Here is a 19336-nt window from a genome sequence, read left to right as displayed (position 1 = left end):
GATTTTTTTTATTTGCATTAATTATTTTTATGATTTTGACCCATGTTCTTTCACTGATATGCGTTAAAATTGTTAAATAATAAACGAAACCGTCAACGCCATCTATACGACAGTAGGCCAAAGCTTCTTGCTTCTTTCTTGATTTTCGAGGCACGTTTTTTCCTTAGACTGTATCCATCTATTACGGAGTTATATCTATCTTTAGTTACAGTGGTGTAGAATACACGCTCGGCAGCACCATATACCCCGCAGCAGGATGTAAGTGCCCTAACTCCGTGCCCCGACTATGCCATTTAGGGACCATTATAAAGAACCACACAGCTATTAAGGCCAGTAACACACAGAAGCCGACGGCGGCGACGGTGAACGCGGTGAAGTGGCGGTCAGCCGTGCAGATAAAGTAAGAGTCTGGCAGCTCGAAGATGCGGGCGTTGTATAGCGGACGGGGGGAGCGACATCTGTGGACAGATAATCGGGATTAAAATGTCAATTGAAATAGTACATTTCGATGCTAGTGCGGAAAGTATCGTGTATCGAACGACGTTTTTTAATACAGTTGCGAAAAAATAATAAAAACAACAAGTGAGAAATAAAAACTTTGGAAACTTAAAACGCCTCTTAGTAGGTAGTAAAAGTAAGAAAAAACGCCTCTTCTTTGACAGGCGTTTCGGTAGCTATTCCGTTCCATTCAGACAACTTATTAAGAACGGTTTTTTAATATTCAATATTAAAAAATAAACGTGTTATAATGATGATGAGGTAAGTAATTAAATTATAAAATATGTATATTTATCGTATTCTTACATTAACAGTAGGTTTTTATGTTGATTACGACGTTTAAAGGAAACTAATATTAACACTCATCAATAAGTAGTCATGAGTAAAAAGCACTAGTTCGCGAAAACCAACTTTCCGCACGCTAAACAGCTACGTAAAGTTGCACTTTTTGAGCAACTGTATTAAAAAATGTATTAACAGTAGGCGAGTATAAATTGAAAGAAAAAAAATCATGCTTTGAACGTGTTTGAGCTCACTACGGCTCTGTACAATCGCCATCAGATATATCAGAGCGGTCAAGGCTCTCACAAATATCTCAACACTCCTCTATGAGGGCTACCGCGTTTAATTTCGCCGCTAGGGGCGCTAGTGTAGATGGTCTTTTAAAATGTCAAATGCATAGAAGTTTGGGGGTTTGAAGCTTTTTTATCGGGAGTTTTTACTCCAAATTCATAATTGTGGTAAATCTTTGTTTATCTTTGATATGATGGTAAACAATAGATATAGCTCAATAAAGGTTAGTGATTTAAAAAAAGTGCCAACTAAAATATATGATATTAAACAGGTTGAAAAAATGGCACCTTAAGACGTTAAAATACCTTTGTGTATGTCAGTACGTATTGATTTTATAAAAATAAGCATAGAAGAATTTTGAGATCTGTTTTTCTGGACCTACATCTACAGTGGCGCCAACTGGTGAGCACAAAAACGGTAGCCCTCATTGTCAAGGCGTGCATGTTCAGATATTGTGAACACCTTGGCCGCTCCGATATATCTGATGGCGACTGTACATTAGCGGTAATTTTGATTATCAACATTTGGCGACCACAAAACATGGCGCCCAATAGCGCAATCTAGTCCAGCTGTTAAATTCGGAAACATGTTTTTTTCTTAGACTTAGACTACACAAAACTCAAATAATAATAGCTCGGAAAGCGGCCAAGTTAAAGTGGGACTGGGCTGGTCATGTCTGCCGCATGCCGAATGACATGTGGGCCAAAATAACCACAGAGTGGGTGCCCCATGAGTCAAACCGGGGATCCGGCAGACCTCGTCGGCGATGGTGGGATAACTTGGACTCCTTTTTGAGCGACTGGCCAGATGTAGCTCAAAACCGGGAGGAGTGGAAGAAGAGGGGGGAGGCCTTTGCCCAGCAATGGGACACAATAGGCTCGTAATAATACACAATGGACACCACAAATTATTAGCACTACATTTCGCGTCTTATCTCTTATAGGTATAATCCCCTTATTGCATATGCTCAAAAGTCAAAACGGACCGAAATTAGTCTATCACTATGTAGGTATATTTAATTAGCTACTGTAAAATCACCTACCTACTATTGGATTAGGTAAGTAGGTACCAATAGTACTATAACTATGGTACGGTATAGGCCCACGAGTTAAGTTTATACGTAATTAAATATCAATATATATATTTATTTTCCATTTAAGTAAAATAAATAATATAAATAAATAAATATATATATAAACTTAAATGGAACTGGGCTGGCCATGTAGCCCGCATGACAGACAAAAGATGGACCATACAAACCACAAAATGGAAGGGACCACACGGAAAACGCCCCACAGGCCGGCCGAAGAAACGCTGGTCTGAAGACATTACCCAAATAGCCGGAAAACACTGGATGGAGACAGGAGAGGATAGAGAAAGTTGGAAAAAACTGGAGGGGGCCTTCACCCAGAGAGGGATCCATAAAGACAAATAAAACAACTTGCTCAAAAAATACAAAAAACAAGCATTAAGAAAGAATATGGAAGCAAAGGCTATAATAATAATATATATTTATTTTTGTTATATTTTTCAAATTTTTCTCATGAAGATATTTTGCCTTTAAATCGGTCCATTGAAATAATAGTCGCAAGTTCGCAACTAGCTAAACGAAGATATCCCATTTTGCTTTGACCCTTGGGATAGTTTACACTATATTGTGTGGTTTTTGCGTTACATATTTTGTAACCATACGAAAGTAATCAGCTGACCAACCATCTAGCAGACGTGACAGTTCTGATATGACCAATCGAGATAACGCGTATCGACGCCTTATCATTATCACTGCACCTACGAGATAACGCGTACAAAAGAAATGGGGCATGTTGTGTTTGCTTCGCTTGCATGTAAGGCTATTTACTGTCTTCGTTTGAGGACATTTGCATTAGCAAAAACCGGGTCAAAAACAAAACGAAATTACAAAATGTCTCCTACGTTCCAGAATTTTAAGGACACAAAAGCCTTTGTCTGGATTTAAATACCACCTAGTACCTACCTGCTTATATGTAACTAGCTTCTGCCCGCAACTTCCTCTGCGTGGAATGATGATGATGGTTGATAAAAAAATATCCTACTTACATATGTCCATCCCGGTCCTCAAACTTTCTTCATACCAAAAATTTCATCAGACCGACAGACTTCGATATTATAGTACGGATGAGATCTACGAGTAAGTAGGGGAGAAGAAGCATACAAGTGTAAAAACATCAACACCATAACACTAACCTAAATAAGAATAAAAAAATATTGAAGCCATTTTCCGACATCAAGTAAACATTAAACAAGTAAATTGCGTTGACTTTTTTATAAAACTTCTACACTACATAAGAAAGGGTTTCGTAAGTATAAACATAACAATATGAAGGGTACACGGAAAGAACATGTCTAGTCACTTTAGTAACATTTTGAGTAATCGCGGTTTTAAAATTTGGAACTATGTCAAAATGTATGGTAATTCCGTGACCAGGTTTTTTTTAACTAAAAAAAAAGTTGTGTTACATATATTATACAGTGGTAGCAAAAGATATAACTAAATAGTTCATTAAGAGCTCTACATTTTGAAATGAAAATCTTATTTTCAGAAAAAAGTGACTAGACATGTTCTTTCCGTGTACCCTTCATATAGTTAAACATTGCTTACCTCAAATGGTCGTAATCTCTCTCTGATATCTGTAGTTTCTTCAGCCACACAATATTGCAGTCACATATCCAAGGATTCCCCTGAAGATCTAACTTTGCTAGTCGCCCAAACGGTTCAGTCAGTTTCTCATCCAACCTAGGTATCCTAGACCCAGATAAAGACAACTCTTCTAAAGTAAAATCATCGGCGTCTTCCAACACTTCCCTTCCAAAGGATAAAATACTAAATTTAGTCAAATTTCTATTCCTTTCGAGCTCAAGTTTCTCCAGTCCATGTAAATCCACGAACACGTAATCGGGAACCTCTGTTATAGCCAAATTGTTTAGTTTCAAAATCTTTAGCGCTGGCATATCGAAGTCTTCATTCGATATTTCTTCAATTGGATTGTCAGATATATCTAAATATTCGAGTGTGAACGGTATCTCGAAGATATCTGTTAGATTGTTGTTACATATCGTTAGTTTCTTCAAATCATATGCTTCTACGAAAAAATTATCAGGAACGCTGTTTAAATTGATTCCACTTATACTTATTTCTTTGATTTTATGTGTAAGTCCAAAACCTGATCTGTCGAATAGGTTTGTTTCTCTAAAACTTGGTCCTATGTTATTATTGTCTAAGATAATCTGATTTAAATTACTAAGATGATGGAATGCTAGTTTAGTAAACGTTCTAAATCTATTATTAGCTATATTTAAATACTCCAGTTTCTTTATGTCTTTAAAAACATCTTTATCAATAAACTCCAATAGATTATTACTCAAATCCAATTTCAAAAGTTCCGGCAATTTTAAAACGTTTGATCCGATTTGCGAAATCTTATTATTACTCAGAATCAATTCTTTCATATATTTTGATTGATATAAATACGAGTTCGAAATATCACTTAAGTTATTTGATGACAAATCTAGGCTATACACCATGCTAGGTAAAGCATCTTCGACTGAAAATAACACTGGTTTAGTATAACTGCAATCCACACTTTCGCCCAAGTATTCAAAGTCACTATAGTCTCTACACACACAGAGATCACATATTGATGCGTATATTTTGACCTCGCTTATAATAAACGCAAATACTATTAACGCGCGCATTGTTATATTGCCTAGAATCGACTGAGTGCCTAGCGGCGAAATTTTATCAGTAACATTGATACCTTATCACGTTTGATTGTAATTTCATTTCGCTTCAGGTGTGTTGAAAATGTATCCTTATGTGTGGGGAATAAAGTGTATTATGTGTGGGTTCGGTCAAATAAAAGATTGTTTGGCATCTTTATTATATTAACCTAAGGTTGTTGACACAGGTTTTGTTGTTTTTATACTTATAACTATTTGATACTGTAAAAAAAACACTCGAGAAATTCATTAAGTAACTAAAAGAAAGAATCTTTTAAAAGTTATGGTCATATGAGTAATTAAAAAAAGTTACTTCGGCTTTCTCAAAATCTTCCCCTAGCGGTTTGCGTATTTCCCTTTGCACTGGAGTCCTCGTGAGCCTGAAAAACGACCTTATTTCAATGCACTGAAGTTTATTTCACCTTGATGAGGTGTTTTAACAGGAAAATAGATATTTGTAGTTTCTGATTATCACATGATGTCATTGCAATAAGCAATCCGTGTTAATATCTGCGTTAGTCATGCATGCATTCAATACTTGCTGATGTTTGCTAATGCACATAATATGTATATATTCACTTGTGTATAAGATCATATAATAGATCCACTTGTTTTTAGTCAAGGATAAACGTAGGACAACTTACTGTTCTAAGTAGATAAATATGCTAATGTTTCTCTTACATGTTAATATGTAAATTCATCGTCAACGCGAAACCTTGAAAACTTATTCTTAATAACTGACTTTTGATCTTGTTTGTGAATATCAAATATTCAAATATAACGTGCATATCATATGATTTCATCGTGTTTAAAAAATGTTAGACATCTACATTCTATTCCACTTATAATGTATATTTGAGGAGTACAATACTTGGTTTCTGCTTCTACGGCCACAGTATATGAAGGGTACATGGAAAGAACCTTTCTAGTCACTTTTTTCGGAAAATGAGATTTTCATCTCAAACTGTAGAGCTCTTGATGAACTATTAGTTATATCTTTTGCTACTACTGTAAAATATATGTAACACAATTTTTAGCTAGAAAAGACCTGGTCACGGAATTACCATACATTTTGATATGGTTCCAAATTTTAAAAACCGCGATTACTCAAAATGTTACTAAAGTGACTAGACATGTTCTTTCCGTGTACCCTTCATATAGTCCAGGCGCCGATACGGCTACGAGTTGTACTGAGAAGTTACCTTATTGAAGATATTATTCTGAATATTGTGAACTTACCTTAATGACAATAGATGTTCTAGGTCCTGTATTCCACAAGGCCCCATGTTGGTCAACAAAGGCAGCTTCTACGGCTACAGTATATAGTCCTGGGGCCGATACGGCCACCAGTTGTTGCGCCGAGAAGAAATCTCGAACAGGGGCGACGGTTTGGGTCGCTGAGAGAACTGGTGGTACGTTGGTCAGTTCGACAGTCTGGAAGGGAAATTGTACTTTATTTCTGTGGTAATTAGGTCGTATTTGGACCGAGAAGAAATCTCGAACAGGGGCGACGGTTTGGGTCGCTGAGAGAACCGGTGGTACGTTGGTCAGTTCGACAGTCTGGAAGGGAAATTGTACTTTATTTCTGTGGTAATTAGGTCGTATTTGGACCGAGAAGAAATCTCGAACAGGGGCGACGGTTTGGGTCGCTGAGAGAACCGGTGGTACGTTGGTCAGTTCGACAGTCTGGAAGGGAAATTGTACTTTATTTCTGTGGTAATTAGGTCGTATTTGGACCGAGAAGAAATCTCGAACAGGGGCGACGGTTTGGGTCGCTGAGAGAACCGGTGGTACGTTGGTCAGTTCGACAGTCTGGAAGGGAAATTGTACTTTATTTCTGTGGTAATTAGGTCGTATTTGGACCGAGAAGAAATCTCGAACAGGGGCGACGGTTTGGGTCGCTGAGAGAACCGGTGGTACGTTGGTCAGTTCGACAGTCTGGAAGGGAAATTGTACTTTATTTCTGTGGTAATTAGGTCGTATTTGGACCGAGAAGAAATCTCGAACAGGGGCGACGGTTTGTACCGCTGAGAGGACGGGAGCTACGTCGGTTAGCTCCACCGTCTGTGGGAGAAATACTCTTTATTGTAGGCTTGTGTAGTACATGTACAAAAATCAACACGATTCCGTCCACTGTACTAAACCGAACTATTCCCTAATGATTCTGCTCTTAGTACGTTTTAGTACACTACACGCGAATGAAATAGAATGGGAGCGAGGACCGAGGAGTGACAATGACAGCAAAGCGATCCGACTCATCCGACCGAACTAAACGCCAACTCGCCGAAGTCGCCGAATCCCCGCTCGCCGAGCGCGTGCGAGCAAGATGGCCGAACGTCTCCCGCCCGGCCGGCTAGTATGAGCGAGATAGCAGCTAGCCGCTTCTTATGCTCGGTTTCTCTCGGTGTACTACCGTACTAAAATACCGAACTAGTACAGTTGTGAGATTGTACTTTTTTATTTATTTTTTTATTTATAGAAGAATAATACAGTAATTTTATTCAAGTGGAGGTAAATAGGCTTTATCCTTATTTTTTTGATATTTAAGTTTTATTTTAATAGGATACTTTGTCGTCTAATTTGTATACGTTACCTTCTCGTTGGTGCGCGGGTGCGGCGTGGCGGTGACGGTGAGCTGAACTAATTTCACTTGTCGCGGCGGTTGCGATTTGCTGCAACAAACATACCTATTAGTATTAACAAAGATAGATATAACTCCGTAATAGATGGATGCAGTCTAAGAAAAAAACGTGCCTTGAAAATCGAGAAAATTTGATTCTCGATCAGAGGGCGCTACTAGCTTTGGCCTACTGTCGTATAGATGGCGTTGACGGTTTCGTTTGTTATTTAACAATTTTAACGCATTTCAGTGAAAGAACATGAGTCAAAATCATAAAAATAATTAATGCAAATAAAAAAAAAATCATTTATCCATATCTAAATACATATTATCGTATTATTATAAATCTTCATTCTTAGTTTTAAAGTGTGTCGATAGATGGCAATGAATTTACTGTGGTTACAAAATTTACTATGACAGTACCGCTCTAGTATAAGTTACTCAATGGTATTAATGTCAATTTATTATGTATAACAAACACACACAGTAATAAAGTAGCTTTTTAATTTAGTGAAGGCCATGAACTGCCACTTCATACTTCTATTACAAATTGTTATTTTTTTGTTTCTCTGTATTATTCTGTGTAATTCGAAATACATTTTAACCTTTAATATGTTCTCACTACTGAGGTGAAAAATTATATGTGCAACACGAGAGCAAAGTTATTTTACATCTCGTGTTCTTGAGTCCCTCGCTACGCTCATGATTCAATTATAGAATCTTTCGTTTTCCCGGGACTCAAAATAAACACACGCAAGAAAAACCAACTTTCCTCTCTTGTTGCACAAATAACTATATTTATTTAATCGTATGTTTTGGCCTCGGTCTTCGGCTGACAGCAAGACAAGGACCGGGAAGACAGTACCAAATGTATTACAATCGTCGGGTGTCAACTGGATACCAAGGCCTAAGGGTCTCACTTCAAGTTAGGTAACTCTAGAAAAATGTAGTATTTTTACCCTCTAGGCGGCGGCAGAATCACTCCCTCGGCCTTCAGCGCCAGGTGGTGCGTGTGCGGCAACGAGGCCGCTTGTTCAGCGCCGCGACCCCCTACAACACAAATAGAGTTGAACTAAGAAAAGACTGCAGCGATTTTGATAGCATACCTAGTGCAAGTGTTATTTTATACGTCAAACCTCTATGAAATGTGCCATTTTCAACCAAAAGGGTACTTATTGTCGCTAGTCAGTGATGCGCTATTTCCATATAGCTTCAATTGGAATAGTATTTTATACAATCGTGATATAATAGAGAGCTTTTCAGTCGAGTACCGAAGCTTGCTGAGTTGCTTAAGTTAAGGTACGAGATTGAAAAGCTTGATTATATCACTATTGTATACAATACTTTTTCTACGAGACAAAAAAATAATACTTTCAACTAGTAGAATCATATAGGTAAACAATCCAAAAGTATACAGCTAAGATACGCGAGCTGCCGCAGCCCGCGATATCTTCAGACTCGTACGCGCCCCGGCCGCCGGGCCCGGCGCCCCCGGCGGGTTGTTCAACGACTCCTCCTCGTAACTCATGAGGCCCTGGTACCGGCTCCGCGCTAAATTCAATTTTAAGACATTTTTTTACTCGATTGTGGCCACCGTAGCCTATGGAGACTAACAAGCAACGCTAAGCGGTTTTCGTAGGATATGGATGTTGCTATAAAATGTTGATGTTGGTGTCACATGCGCGTTTATGACTTATGAAGCAATTGTTGGCCAACCAATCACAAAGCAGATACGACGCAGCAGCGTGTTTAAGTAGGCCAATTTGCATTGAATCGAGTCTCCTTAAACAAGAAATATTTTACTGAAATGTATGAAGTTCTATTTTCAAAATTTTTATAATTGACTAAACCGTATCGATAAAATTCTTATGCTTGAGTCGGAAGTGCCATAGACTATCCAACGTTGAAAAGAGTAAGGTTGTAGTGTTGCATATGAAGTCGTAATACACAGATTATACTCGACGAGTAGAAAAACTAATATTATAAATATGAAGTTAATAAATACTAATTTGTGAAGCAATTTAATAACATAATTGCAATAGGAACGGGTTACTTTATCTATGATACGTTTTACACTCGAGTATTGAATATTATTGCCAGTGGATAAATGCGTAAGTTTATCGCAAATAGCGGTGCAATCGTTTAAAAACATGTCATTATATATATTTATATTTCGGGGATCTCGGAAACGGCTCTAACGATTGCGATGAAAATGCTATAAGGGATTTTAGGGGGCGTAAAATCGATCTAGCTAGGTCTTATCTCCGGGATAACGCGTATATTTGAGTTTTTATATGTTTTCCGAGTAAAGCTCGATCTCCCAGATTTTTAGATATTACCAAATCAAGAAAATAAAAACAAAGACTACGGACTTTTTTGTGTTTCTGACATTTAGAACCATTTCTCTGTGGGTTTATTGGCTACGTATGGAGTATGTAAGTTTGAGCTGGTACCTGGTGTGAGCGAGAGGCGACACAGCGCCCCGCAGGCGCGCGCCTCGCTCACGGCGCGCGGCCACACTGCGCCCGCGCAGCACGCGCGCACCGCCGCCAACACTGCTTGTCTGTGGGTTTATTGGCTAGGTATGTAAGTGTGAGCTGGTACCTGGTGTGAGCGAGAGGCGACACAGCGCCCCGCAGGCGCGCGCCTCGCTCACGGCGCGCGGCCACACTGCGCCCGCGCAGCACGCGCGCACCGCCGCCAACACTGCTTGTCTGTGGGTTTATTGGCTAGGTATGTAAGTGTGAGCTGGTACCTGGTGTGAGCGAGAGGCGACACAGCGCCCCGCAGGCGCGCGCCTCGCTCACGGCGCGCGGCCACACTGCGCCCGCGCAGCACGCGCGCACCGCCGCCAACACTGCTTGTCTGTGGGTTTATTGGCTAGGTATGTAAGTGTGAGCTGGTACCTGGTGTGAGCGAGAGGCGACACAGCGCCCCGCAGGCGCGCGCCTCGCTCACGGCGCGCGGCCACACTGCGCCCGCGCAGCACGCGCGCACCGCCGCCAACACTGCTTGTCTGTGGGTTTATTGGCTAGGTATGTAAGTGTGAGCTGGTACCTGGTGTGAGCGAGAGGCGACACAGCGCCCCGCAGGCGCGCGCCTCGCTCACGGCGCGCGGCCACACTGCGCCCGCGCAGCACGCGCGCACCGCCGCCAACACTGCTTGTCTGTGGGTTTATTGGCTAGGTATGTAAGTGTGAGCTGGTACCTGGTGTGAGCGAGAGGCGACACAGCGCCCCGCAGGCGCGCGCCTCGCTCACGGCGCGCGGCCACACTGCGCCCGCGCAGCACGCGCGCACCGCCGCCAACACTGCTTGTCTGTGGGTTTATTGGCTAGGTATGTAAGTGTGAGCTGGTACCTGGTGTGAGCGAGAGGCGACACAGCGCCCCGCAGGCGCGCGCCTCGCTCACGGCGCGCGGCCACACTGCGCCCGCGCAGCACGCGCGCACCGCCGCCAACACTGCTTGTCTGTGGGTTTATTGGCTAGGTATGTAAGTGTGAGCTGGTACCTGGTGTGAGCGAGAGGCGACACAGCGCCCCGCAGGCGCGCGCCTCGCTCACGGCGCGCGGCCACACTGCGCCCGCGCAGCACGCGCGCACCGCCGCCAACACTGCTTGTCTGTGGGTTTATTGGCTAGGTATGTAAGTGTGAGCTGGTACCTGGTGTGAGCGAGAGGCGACACAGCGCCCCGCAGGCGCGCGCCTCGCTCACGGCGCGCGGCCACACTGCGCCCGCGCAGCACGCGCGCACCGCCGCCAACACTGCTTGTCTGTGGGTTTATTGGCTAGGTATGTAAGTGTGAGCTGGTACCTGGTGTGAGCGAGAGGCGACACAGCGCCCCGCAGGCGCGCGCCTCGCTCACGGCGCGCGGCCACACTGCGCCCGCGCAGCACGCGCGCACCGCCGCCAACACTGCTTGTCTGTGGGTTTATTGGCTAGGTATGTAAGTGTGAGCTGGTGGTACCTGGTGTGAGCGAGAGGCGACACAGCGCCCCGCAGGCGCGCGCCTCGCTCACGGCGCGCGGCCACACTGCGCCCGCGCAGCACGCGCGCACCGCCGCCAACACTGCTTGTCTGTGGGTTTATTGGCTAGGTATGTAAGTGTGAGCTGGTACCTGGTGTGAGCGAGAGGCGACACAGCGCCCCGCAGGCGCGCGCCTCGCTCACGGCGCGCGGCCACACTGCGCCCGCGCAGCACGCGCGCACCGCCGCCAACACTGCTTGTCTGTGGGTTTATTGGCTAGGTATGTAAGTGTGAGCTGGTTGGTACCTGGTGTGAGCGAGAGGCGACACAGCGCCCCGCAGGCGCGCGCCTCGCTCACGGCGCGCGGCCACACTGCGCCCGCGCAGCACGCGCGCACCGCCGCCAACACTGCTTGTCTGTGGGTTTATTGGCTAGGTATGTAAGTGTGAGCTGGTACCTGGTGTGAGCGAGAGGCGACACAGCGCCCCGCAGGCGCGCGCCTCGCTCACGGCGCGCGGCCACACTGCGCCCGCGCAGCACGCGCGCACCGCCGCCAACACTGCTTGTCTGTGGGTTTATTGGCTAGGTATGTAAGTGTGAGCTGGTACCTGGTGTGAGCGAGAGGCGACACAGCGCCCCGCAGGCGCGCGCCTCGCTCACGGCGCGCGGCCACACTGCGCCCGCGCAGCACGCGCGCACCGCCGCCAACACTGCTTGTCTGTGGGTTTATTGGCTAGGTATGTAAGTGTGAGCTGGTACCTGGTGTGAGCGAGAGGCGACACAGCGCCCCGCAGGCGCGCGCCTCGCTCACGGCGCGCGGCCACACTGCGCCCGCGCAGCACGCGCGCACCGCCGCCAACACTGCTTGTCTGTGGGTTTATTGGCTAGGTATGTAAGTGTGAGCTGGTACCTGGTGTGAGCGAGAGGCGACACAGCGCCCCGCAGGCGCGCGCCTCGCTCACGGCGCGCGGCCACACTGCGCCCGCGCAGCACGCGCGCACCGCCGCCAACACTGCTTGTCTGTGGGTTTATTGGCTAGGTATGTAAGTGTGAGCTGGTACCTGGTGTGAGCGAGAGGCGACACAGCGCCCCGCAGGCGCGCGCCTCGCTCACGGCGCGCGGCCACACTGCGCCCGCGCAGCACGCGCGCACCGCCGCCAACACTGCTTGTCTGTGGGTTTATTGGCTAGGTATGTAAGTGTGAGCTGGTACCTGGTGTGAGCGAGAGGCGACACAGCGCCCCGCAGGCGCGCGCCTCGCTCACGGCGCGCGGCCACACTGCGCCCGCGCAGCACGCGCGCACCGCCGCCAACACTGCTTGTCTGTGGGTTTATTGGCTAGGTATGTAAGTGTGAGCTGGTACCTGGTGTGAGCGAGAGGCGACACAGCGCCCCGCAGGCGCGCGCCTCGCTCACGGCGCGCGGCCACACTGCGCCCGCGCAGCACGCGCGCACCGCCGCCAACACTGCTTGTCTGTGGGTTTATTGGCTAGGTATGTAAGTGTGAGCTGGTACCTGGTGTGAGCGAGAGGCGACACAGCGCCCCGCAGGCGCGCGCCTCGCTCACGGCGCGCGGCCACACTGCGCCCGCGCAGCACGCGCGCACCGCCGCCAACACTGCTTGTCTGTGGGTTTATTGGCTAGGTATGTAAGTGTGAGCTGGTACCTGGTGTGAGCGAGAGGCGACACAGCGCCCCGCAGGCGCGCGCCTCGCTCACGGCGCGCGGCCACACTGCGCCCGCGCAGCACGCGCGCACCGCCGCCAACACTGCTTGTCTGTGGGTTTATTGGCTAGGTATGTAAGTGTGAGCTGGTACCTGGTGTGAGCGAGAGGCGACACAGCGCCCCGCAGGCGCGCGCCTCGCTCACGGCGCGCGGCCACACTGCGCCCGCGCAGCACGCGCGCACCGCCGCCAACACTGCTTGTCTGTGGGTTTATTGGCTAGGTATGTAAGTGTGAGCTGGTACCTGGTGTGAGCGAGAGGCGACACAGCGCCCCGCAGGCGCGCGCCTCGCTCACGGCGCGCGGCCACACTGCGCCCGCGCAGCACGCGCGCACCGCCGCCAACACTGCTTGTCTGTGGGTTTATTGGCTAGGTATGTAAGTGTGAGCTGGTACCTGGTGTGAGCGAGAGGCGACACAGCGCCCCGCAGGCGCGCGCCTCGCTCACGGCGCGCGGCCACACTGCGCCCGCGCAGCACGCGCGCACCGCCGCCAACACTGCTTGTCTGTGGGTTTATTGGCTAGGTATGTAAGTGTGAGCTGGTACCTGGTGTGAGCGAGAGGCGACACAGCGCCCCGCAGGCGCGCGCCTCGCTCACGGCGCGCGGCCACACTGCGCCCGCGCAGCACGCGCGCACCGCCGCCAACACTGCTTGTCTGTGGGTTTATTGGCTAGGTATGTAAGTGTGAGCTGGTACCTGGTGTGAGCGAGAGGCGACACAGCGCCCCGCAGGCGCGCGCCTCGCTCACGGCGCGCGGCCACACTGCGCCCGCGCAGCACGCGCGCACCGCCGCCAACACTGCTTGTCTGTGGGTTTATTGGCTAGGTATGTAAGTGTGAGCTGGTACCTGGTGTGAGCGAGAGGCGACACAGCGCCCCGCAGGCGCGCGCCTCGCTCACGGCGCGCGGCCACACTGCGCCCGCGCAGCACGCGCGCACCGCCGCCAACACTGCTTGTCTGTGGGTTTATTGGCTAGGTATGTAAGTGTGAGCTGGTACCTGGTGTGAGCGAGAGGCGACACAGCGCCCCGCAGGCGCGCGCCTCGCTCACGGCGCGCGGCCACACTGCGCCCGCGCAGCACGCGCGCACCGCCGCCAACACTGCTTGTCTGTGGGTTTATTGGCTAGGTATGTAAGTGTGAGCTGGTACCTGGTGTGAGCGAGAGGCGACACAGCGCCCCGCAGGCGCGCGCCTCGCTCACGGCGCGCGGCCACACTGCGCCCGCGCAGCACGCGCGCACCGCCGCCAACACTGCTTGTCTGTGGGTTTATTGGCTAGGTATGTAAGTGTGAGCTGGTACCTGGTGTGAGCGAGAGGCGACACAGCGCCCCGCAGGCGCGCGCCTCGCTCACGGCGCGCGGCCACACTGCGCCCGCGCAGCACGCGCGCACCGCCGCCAACACTGCTTGTCTGTGGGTTTATTGGCTAGGTATGTAAGTGTGAGCTGGTACCTGGTGTGAGCGAGAGGCGACACAGCGCCCCGCAGGCGCGCGCCTCGCTCACGGCGCGCGGCCACACTGCGCCCGCGCAGCACGCGCGCACCGCCGCCAACACTGCTTGTCTGTGGGTTTATTGGCTAGGTATGTAAGTGTGAGCTGGTACCTGGTGTGAGCGAGAGGCGACACAGCGCCCCGCAGGCGCGCGCCTCGCTCACGGCGCGCGGCCACACTGCGCCCGCGCAGCACGCGCGCACCGCCGCCAACACTGCTTGTCTGTGGGTTTATTGGCTAGGTATGTAAGTGTGAGCTGGTACCTGGTGTGAGCGAGAGGCGACACAGCGCCCCGCAGGCGCGCGCCTCGCTCACGGCGCGCGGCCACACTGCGCCCGCGCAGCACGCGCGCACCGCCGCCAACACTGCTTGTCTGTGGGTTTATTGGCTAGGTATGTAAGTGTGAGCTGGTACCTGGTGTGAGCGAGAGGCGACACAGCGCCCCGCAGGCGCGCGCCTCGCTCACGGCGCGCGGCCACACTGCGCCCGCGCAGCACGCGCGCACCGCCGCCAACACTGCTTGTCTGTGGGTTTATTGGCTAGGTATGTAAGTGTGAGCTGGTACCTGGTGTGAGCGAGAGGCGACACAGCGCCCCGCAGGCGCGCGCCTCGCTCACGGCGCGCGGCCACACTGCGCCCGCGCAGCACGCGCGCACCGCCGCCAACACTGCTTGTCTGTGGGTTTATTGGCTAGGTATGTAAGTGTGAGCTGGTACCTGGTGTGAGCGAGAGGCGACACAGCGCCCCGCAGGCGCGCGCCTCGCTCACGGCGCGCGGCCACACTGCGCCCGCGCAGCACGCGCGCACCGCCGCCAACACTGCTTGTCTGTGGGTTTATTGGCTAGGTATGTAAGTGTGAGCTGGTACCTGGTGTGAGCGAGAGGCGACACAGCGCCCCGCAGGCGCGCGCCTCGCTCACGGCGCGCGGCCACACTGCGCCCGCGCAGCACGCGCGCACCGCCGCCAACACTGCTTGTCTGTGGGTTTATTGGCTAGGTATGTAAGTGTGAGCTGGTACCTGGTGTGAGCGAGAGGCGACACAGCGCCCCGCAGGCGCGCGCCTCGCTCACGGCGCGCGGCCACACTGCGCCCGCGCAGCACGCGCGCACCGCCGCCAACACTGCTTGTCTGTGGGTTTATTGGCTAGGTATGTAAGTGTGAGCTGGTACCTGGTGTGAGCGAGAGGCGACACAGCGCCCCGCAGGCGCGCGCCTCGCTCACGGCGCGCGGCCACACTGCGCCCGCGCAGCACGCGCGCACCGCCGCCAACACTGCTTGTCTGTGGGTTTATTGGCTAGGTATGTAAGTGTGAGCTGGTACCTGGTGTGAGCGAGAGGCGACACAGCGCCCCGCAGGCGCGCGCCTCGCTCACGGCGCGCGGCCACACTGCGCCCGCGCAGCACGCGCGCACCGCCGCCAACACTGCTTGTCTGTGGGTTTATTGGCTAGGTATGTAAGTGTGAGCTGGTACCTGGTGTGAGCGAGAGGCGACACAGCGCCCCGCAGGCGCGCGCCTCGCTCACGGCGCGCGGCCACACTGCGCCCGCGCAGCACGCGCGCACCGCCGCCAACACTGCTTGTCTGTGGGTTTATTGGCTAGGTATGTAAGTGTGAGCTGGTACCTGGTGTGAGCGAGAGGCGACACAGCGCCCCGCAGGCGCGCGCCTCGCTCACGGCGCGCGGCCACACTGCGCCCGCGCAGCACGCGCGCACCGCCGCCAACACTGCTTGTCTGTGGGTTTATTGGCTAGGTATGTAAGTGTGAGCTGGTACCTGGTGTGAGCGAGAGGCGACACAGCGCCCCGCAGGCGCGCGCCTCGCTCACGGCGCGCGGCCACACTGCGCCCGCGCAGCACGCGCGCACCGCCGCCAACACTGCTTGTCTGTGGGTTTATTGGCTAGGTATGTAAGTGTGAGCTGGTACCTGGTGTGAGCGAGAGGCGACACAGCGCCCCGCAGGCGCGCGCCTCGCTCACGGCGCGCGGCCACACTGCGCCCGCGCAGCACGCGCGCACCGCCGCCAACACTGCTTGTCTGTGGGTTTATTGGCTAGGTATGTAAGTGTGAGCTGGTACCTGGTGTGAGCGAGAGGCGACACAGCGCCCCGCAGGCGCGCGCCTCGCTCACGGCGCGCGGCCACACTGCGCCCGCGCAGCACGCGCGCACCGCCGCCAACACTGCTTGTCTGTGGGTTTATTGGCTAGGTATGTAAGTGTGAGCTGGTACCTGGTGTGAGCGAGAGGCGACACAGCGCCCCGCAGGCGCGCGCCTCGCTCACGGCGCGCGGCCACACTGCGCCCGCGCAGCACGCGCGCACCGCCGCCAACACTGCTTGTCTGTGGGTTTATTGGCTAGGTATGTAAGTGTGAGCTGGTACCTGGTGTGAGCGAGAGGCGACACAGCGCCCCGCAGGCGCGCGCCTCGCTCACGGCGCGCGGCCACACTGCGCCCGCGCAGCACGCGCGCACCGCCGCCAACACTGCTTGTCTGTGGGTTTATTGGCTAGGTATGTAAGTGTGAGCTGGTACCTGGTGTGAGCGAGAGGCGACACAGCGCCCCGCAGGCGCGCGCCTCGCTCACGGCGCGCGGCCACACTGCGCCCGCGCAGCACGCGCGCACCGCCGCCAGCACCGCTTCTGCATGCTGGGAAATACTCATTATTCATAACAATCATTATCTCTTTTTACTAGCAATAATAACAAAGATAACATATAAAAAAACAAGCGCAAATCTCGCTTCCGAAAACTTTTATTAGAGTACTTTACTAGAGTACACATCACAGATAGCGTTATTTTAGGATCTATGAGCTCGAAAACCTAAAAAACGACTACCAAAATTTATTTAAAAGAAACTTACTCGATGCGTAATCCCATTGCCAGTAGTAGTATGCTAGTTTATCGATGATGCGATTGCTATCTAGACTTTTAGGTTTGATATCTGTGATACTGTGATACACTCTTTGATAGCTGGGTGTTGTATGTATCTATTATTACCCGATGCGTGATCCCATCACCAGTAACTCAACAATCATGCCACAGATGGCGTTATTTTAGGATCTATGAGCTCGAAAACCTAAAAAACGACTCCCACAACGTATTTAAAGAAACTTACCCGATGCGTGATCCCATTGCCAGTGGCAGGGTCATCAAAGAGCTTGTTAGAAATGTTGACGATGGCTTCGGCTGGGGCGAGTGCAATCTTCTCATCCAGACTGGAGGGTTTGATGTCCGGCACGAACAGCGCGCGCGCCGCCGCCTGCCCGGTGATGCGCTCCAGGAACTCGGACAGCTGGGTGAACGTGTGCTGAGAACTGGGTATGGTCAAGGCATTATGATACTTGTAATTAGTGAAAGTTTTCTTCAAATATGACAGCTACTTCAAAACATACAACCAATGAGGATATAATAAGATAGAGCGGTACTGTCATAGTAAATTTTGTAACCACTGTAAATTCACTGCCATCTATCGACATACTTTAAAACTAAAAATGAAGATTTATAAAAATACGTTAAAATGTATTTTAATATGGATAAATGATTTTTTTATTTGTATTAATTATTTTTATATGATTTTGACCCATGTTCTTTCACTGGTATGCGTTAAAATTATAAATAACAAACGAAATAGTCAACGCCCTCTATACGAGAGTTGGCCAAAACTAGTGGCGCCATCTGATCGAGAATCAAATTTTCGTGATTTTCGAGGCACGTTTTTTCCTTAGACTGTATCCATCTATTACGGAGTTATATCTATCTTTGATACAACAAATACATTATCATATAGCATTTTAAGTATACGCTTAAGGTAAGCTTGTACACGTAATTAAGTAGATTCGGACCTGAGTGCACAGAGTTTGCAGTGATAGGGTGTAGATGAATGCCACTATAAACGACATATTCTTACGAAACTATGATTTTAAAAATAGCACTTCTACAAGTTTATATTGTTCATACATATTACAATGTAATTTTGTAAGATTTATTGCTGAAAATGAATAAAAAAATTTTTTTTATCTATTTATTTCAGGAAGAAAAAGTGCTTTAATGTATTATACATTTTGTGTGCTAAATCTCTAACATGAGATTAAGTGTGCGGTCACTAAACTCGCGTTTTGTTGTTAATATTGAGTAATTTAAAACATAATTACAACTACATAAATTTAGCTAATGGTTATTTTTTAAGTTTTTGCCAGTATATTTCCTAGATCCTTTGTGAAGTATTCTTTAAGAATGAATTAATCTTTAAGAACTTAATGCCCTTATATGAAATTCGTAGGAAATTAAAAGAAAAATGTTTAAATCCCTGAAAGCTTAAATTATTTATCTCGTTACGTTAGCCTCACTTTACGTGCCTACGAATATATCGAAGTCATTTAAAAAGGATACATTTGCAGATGTGTCAACGTAGCCTCATCGGCGTGGAAAGCCGTCCGGGCTATGTGCGCGTACCGCGCCGCCACAGCTTGCGCCGCGCGCGCCGCTTTACGCAACGCCGCTGCGCATGCGCCTGCCGCGGCGCAGGGCGATCTTGACGTCTAAGAAACGACAATTGACTAGTAAATATATGTTTGTATGGAACCACACAACGAAGGCGGGGCCTTAAAAGGTGGTCCATTTCTGAAAATCGATATATGTAAATGATCGAAGAACAATCACATACGGTCACAGCCTGGGGACAGACGGACGGACAAGCGTAGTCTTAGTAGGAGG

The 19336-nt window shown here is 49.4% G+C and overlaps 2 protein-coding genes across 2 annotated transcripts in view; both read right to left on the bottom strand.

The window, feature by feature from the left end:
* Window positions 1-190: 190 nt before the first annotated feature.
* Window positions 191-4828, bottom strand: LOC134744843 (leucine-rich repeat neuronal protein 3-like). Its single transcript, XM_063678768.1, has 2 exons — window positions 3710-4828; window positions 191-458 (listed from the first exon to the last, which is right to left on the bottom strand). Exons 1-2 carry the CDS (start codon window positions 4801-4803, stop codon window positions 206-208), a joined length of 1347 nt encoding a protein of 448 aa, XP_063534838.1. The 5' UTR covers window positions 4804-4828; the 3' UTR covers window positions 191-205.
* Window positions 4829-5059: 231 nt separating this feature from the next.
* LOC134744855 (integrator complex subunit 7) overlaps window positions 5060-19336 on the bottom strand; it is a 41510-nt gene continuing 27233 nt past the window's right edge. Inside the window, exons 12-18 of the mRNA XM_063678786.1 lie at window positions 19013-19161; window positions 17739-17937; window positions 17150-17270; window positions 8407-8497; window positions 7421-7499; window positions 6067-6261; window positions 5060-5207 (exon numbers count right to left, since the gene is read on the bottom strand). Coding sequence (XP_063534856.1) covers window positions 5151-5207; window positions 6067-6261; window positions 7421-7499; window positions 8407-8497; window positions 17150-17270; window positions 17739-17937; window positions 19013-19161 — 891 coding nt within the window. The 3' untranslated portion in view covers window positions 5060-5150. The remainder of the gene's footprint in view (window positions 5208-6066; window positions 6262-7420; window positions 7500-8406; window positions 8498-17149; window positions 17271-17738; window positions 17938-19012; window positions 19162-19336) is intronic.

This window comes from Cydia strobilella, chromosome 10 (assembly GCF_947568885.1).
Source record: "Cydia strobilella chromosome 10, ilCydStro3.1, whole genome shotgun sequence".
In the NCBI taxonomy this organism is placed as follows: Eukaryota; Metazoa; Arthropoda; class Insecta; order Lepidoptera; family Tortricidae; genus Cydia; species Cydia strobilella.
The sequence above is the reverse complement of the archived record's forward strand: the minus strand, read 5'-3'. Positions and strand labels throughout refer to the sequence as shown.

What these genes read in the sequence shown, in the direction of transcription:
- LOC134744843 (XM_063678768.1), bottom strand. Translation starts at nt 4,803, where the DNA reads ATGCGCGCGTTAATAGTATTTGCGTTTATTATAAGCGAGGTCAAAATA. An exon ending in AGAGATTACGACCATTTGAG is followed by an intron (nt 459 to 3,709) that starts GTAAGCAATGTT and finishes ATCTGTCCACAG; the next exon opens with ATGTCGCTCCCCCCGTCCGC.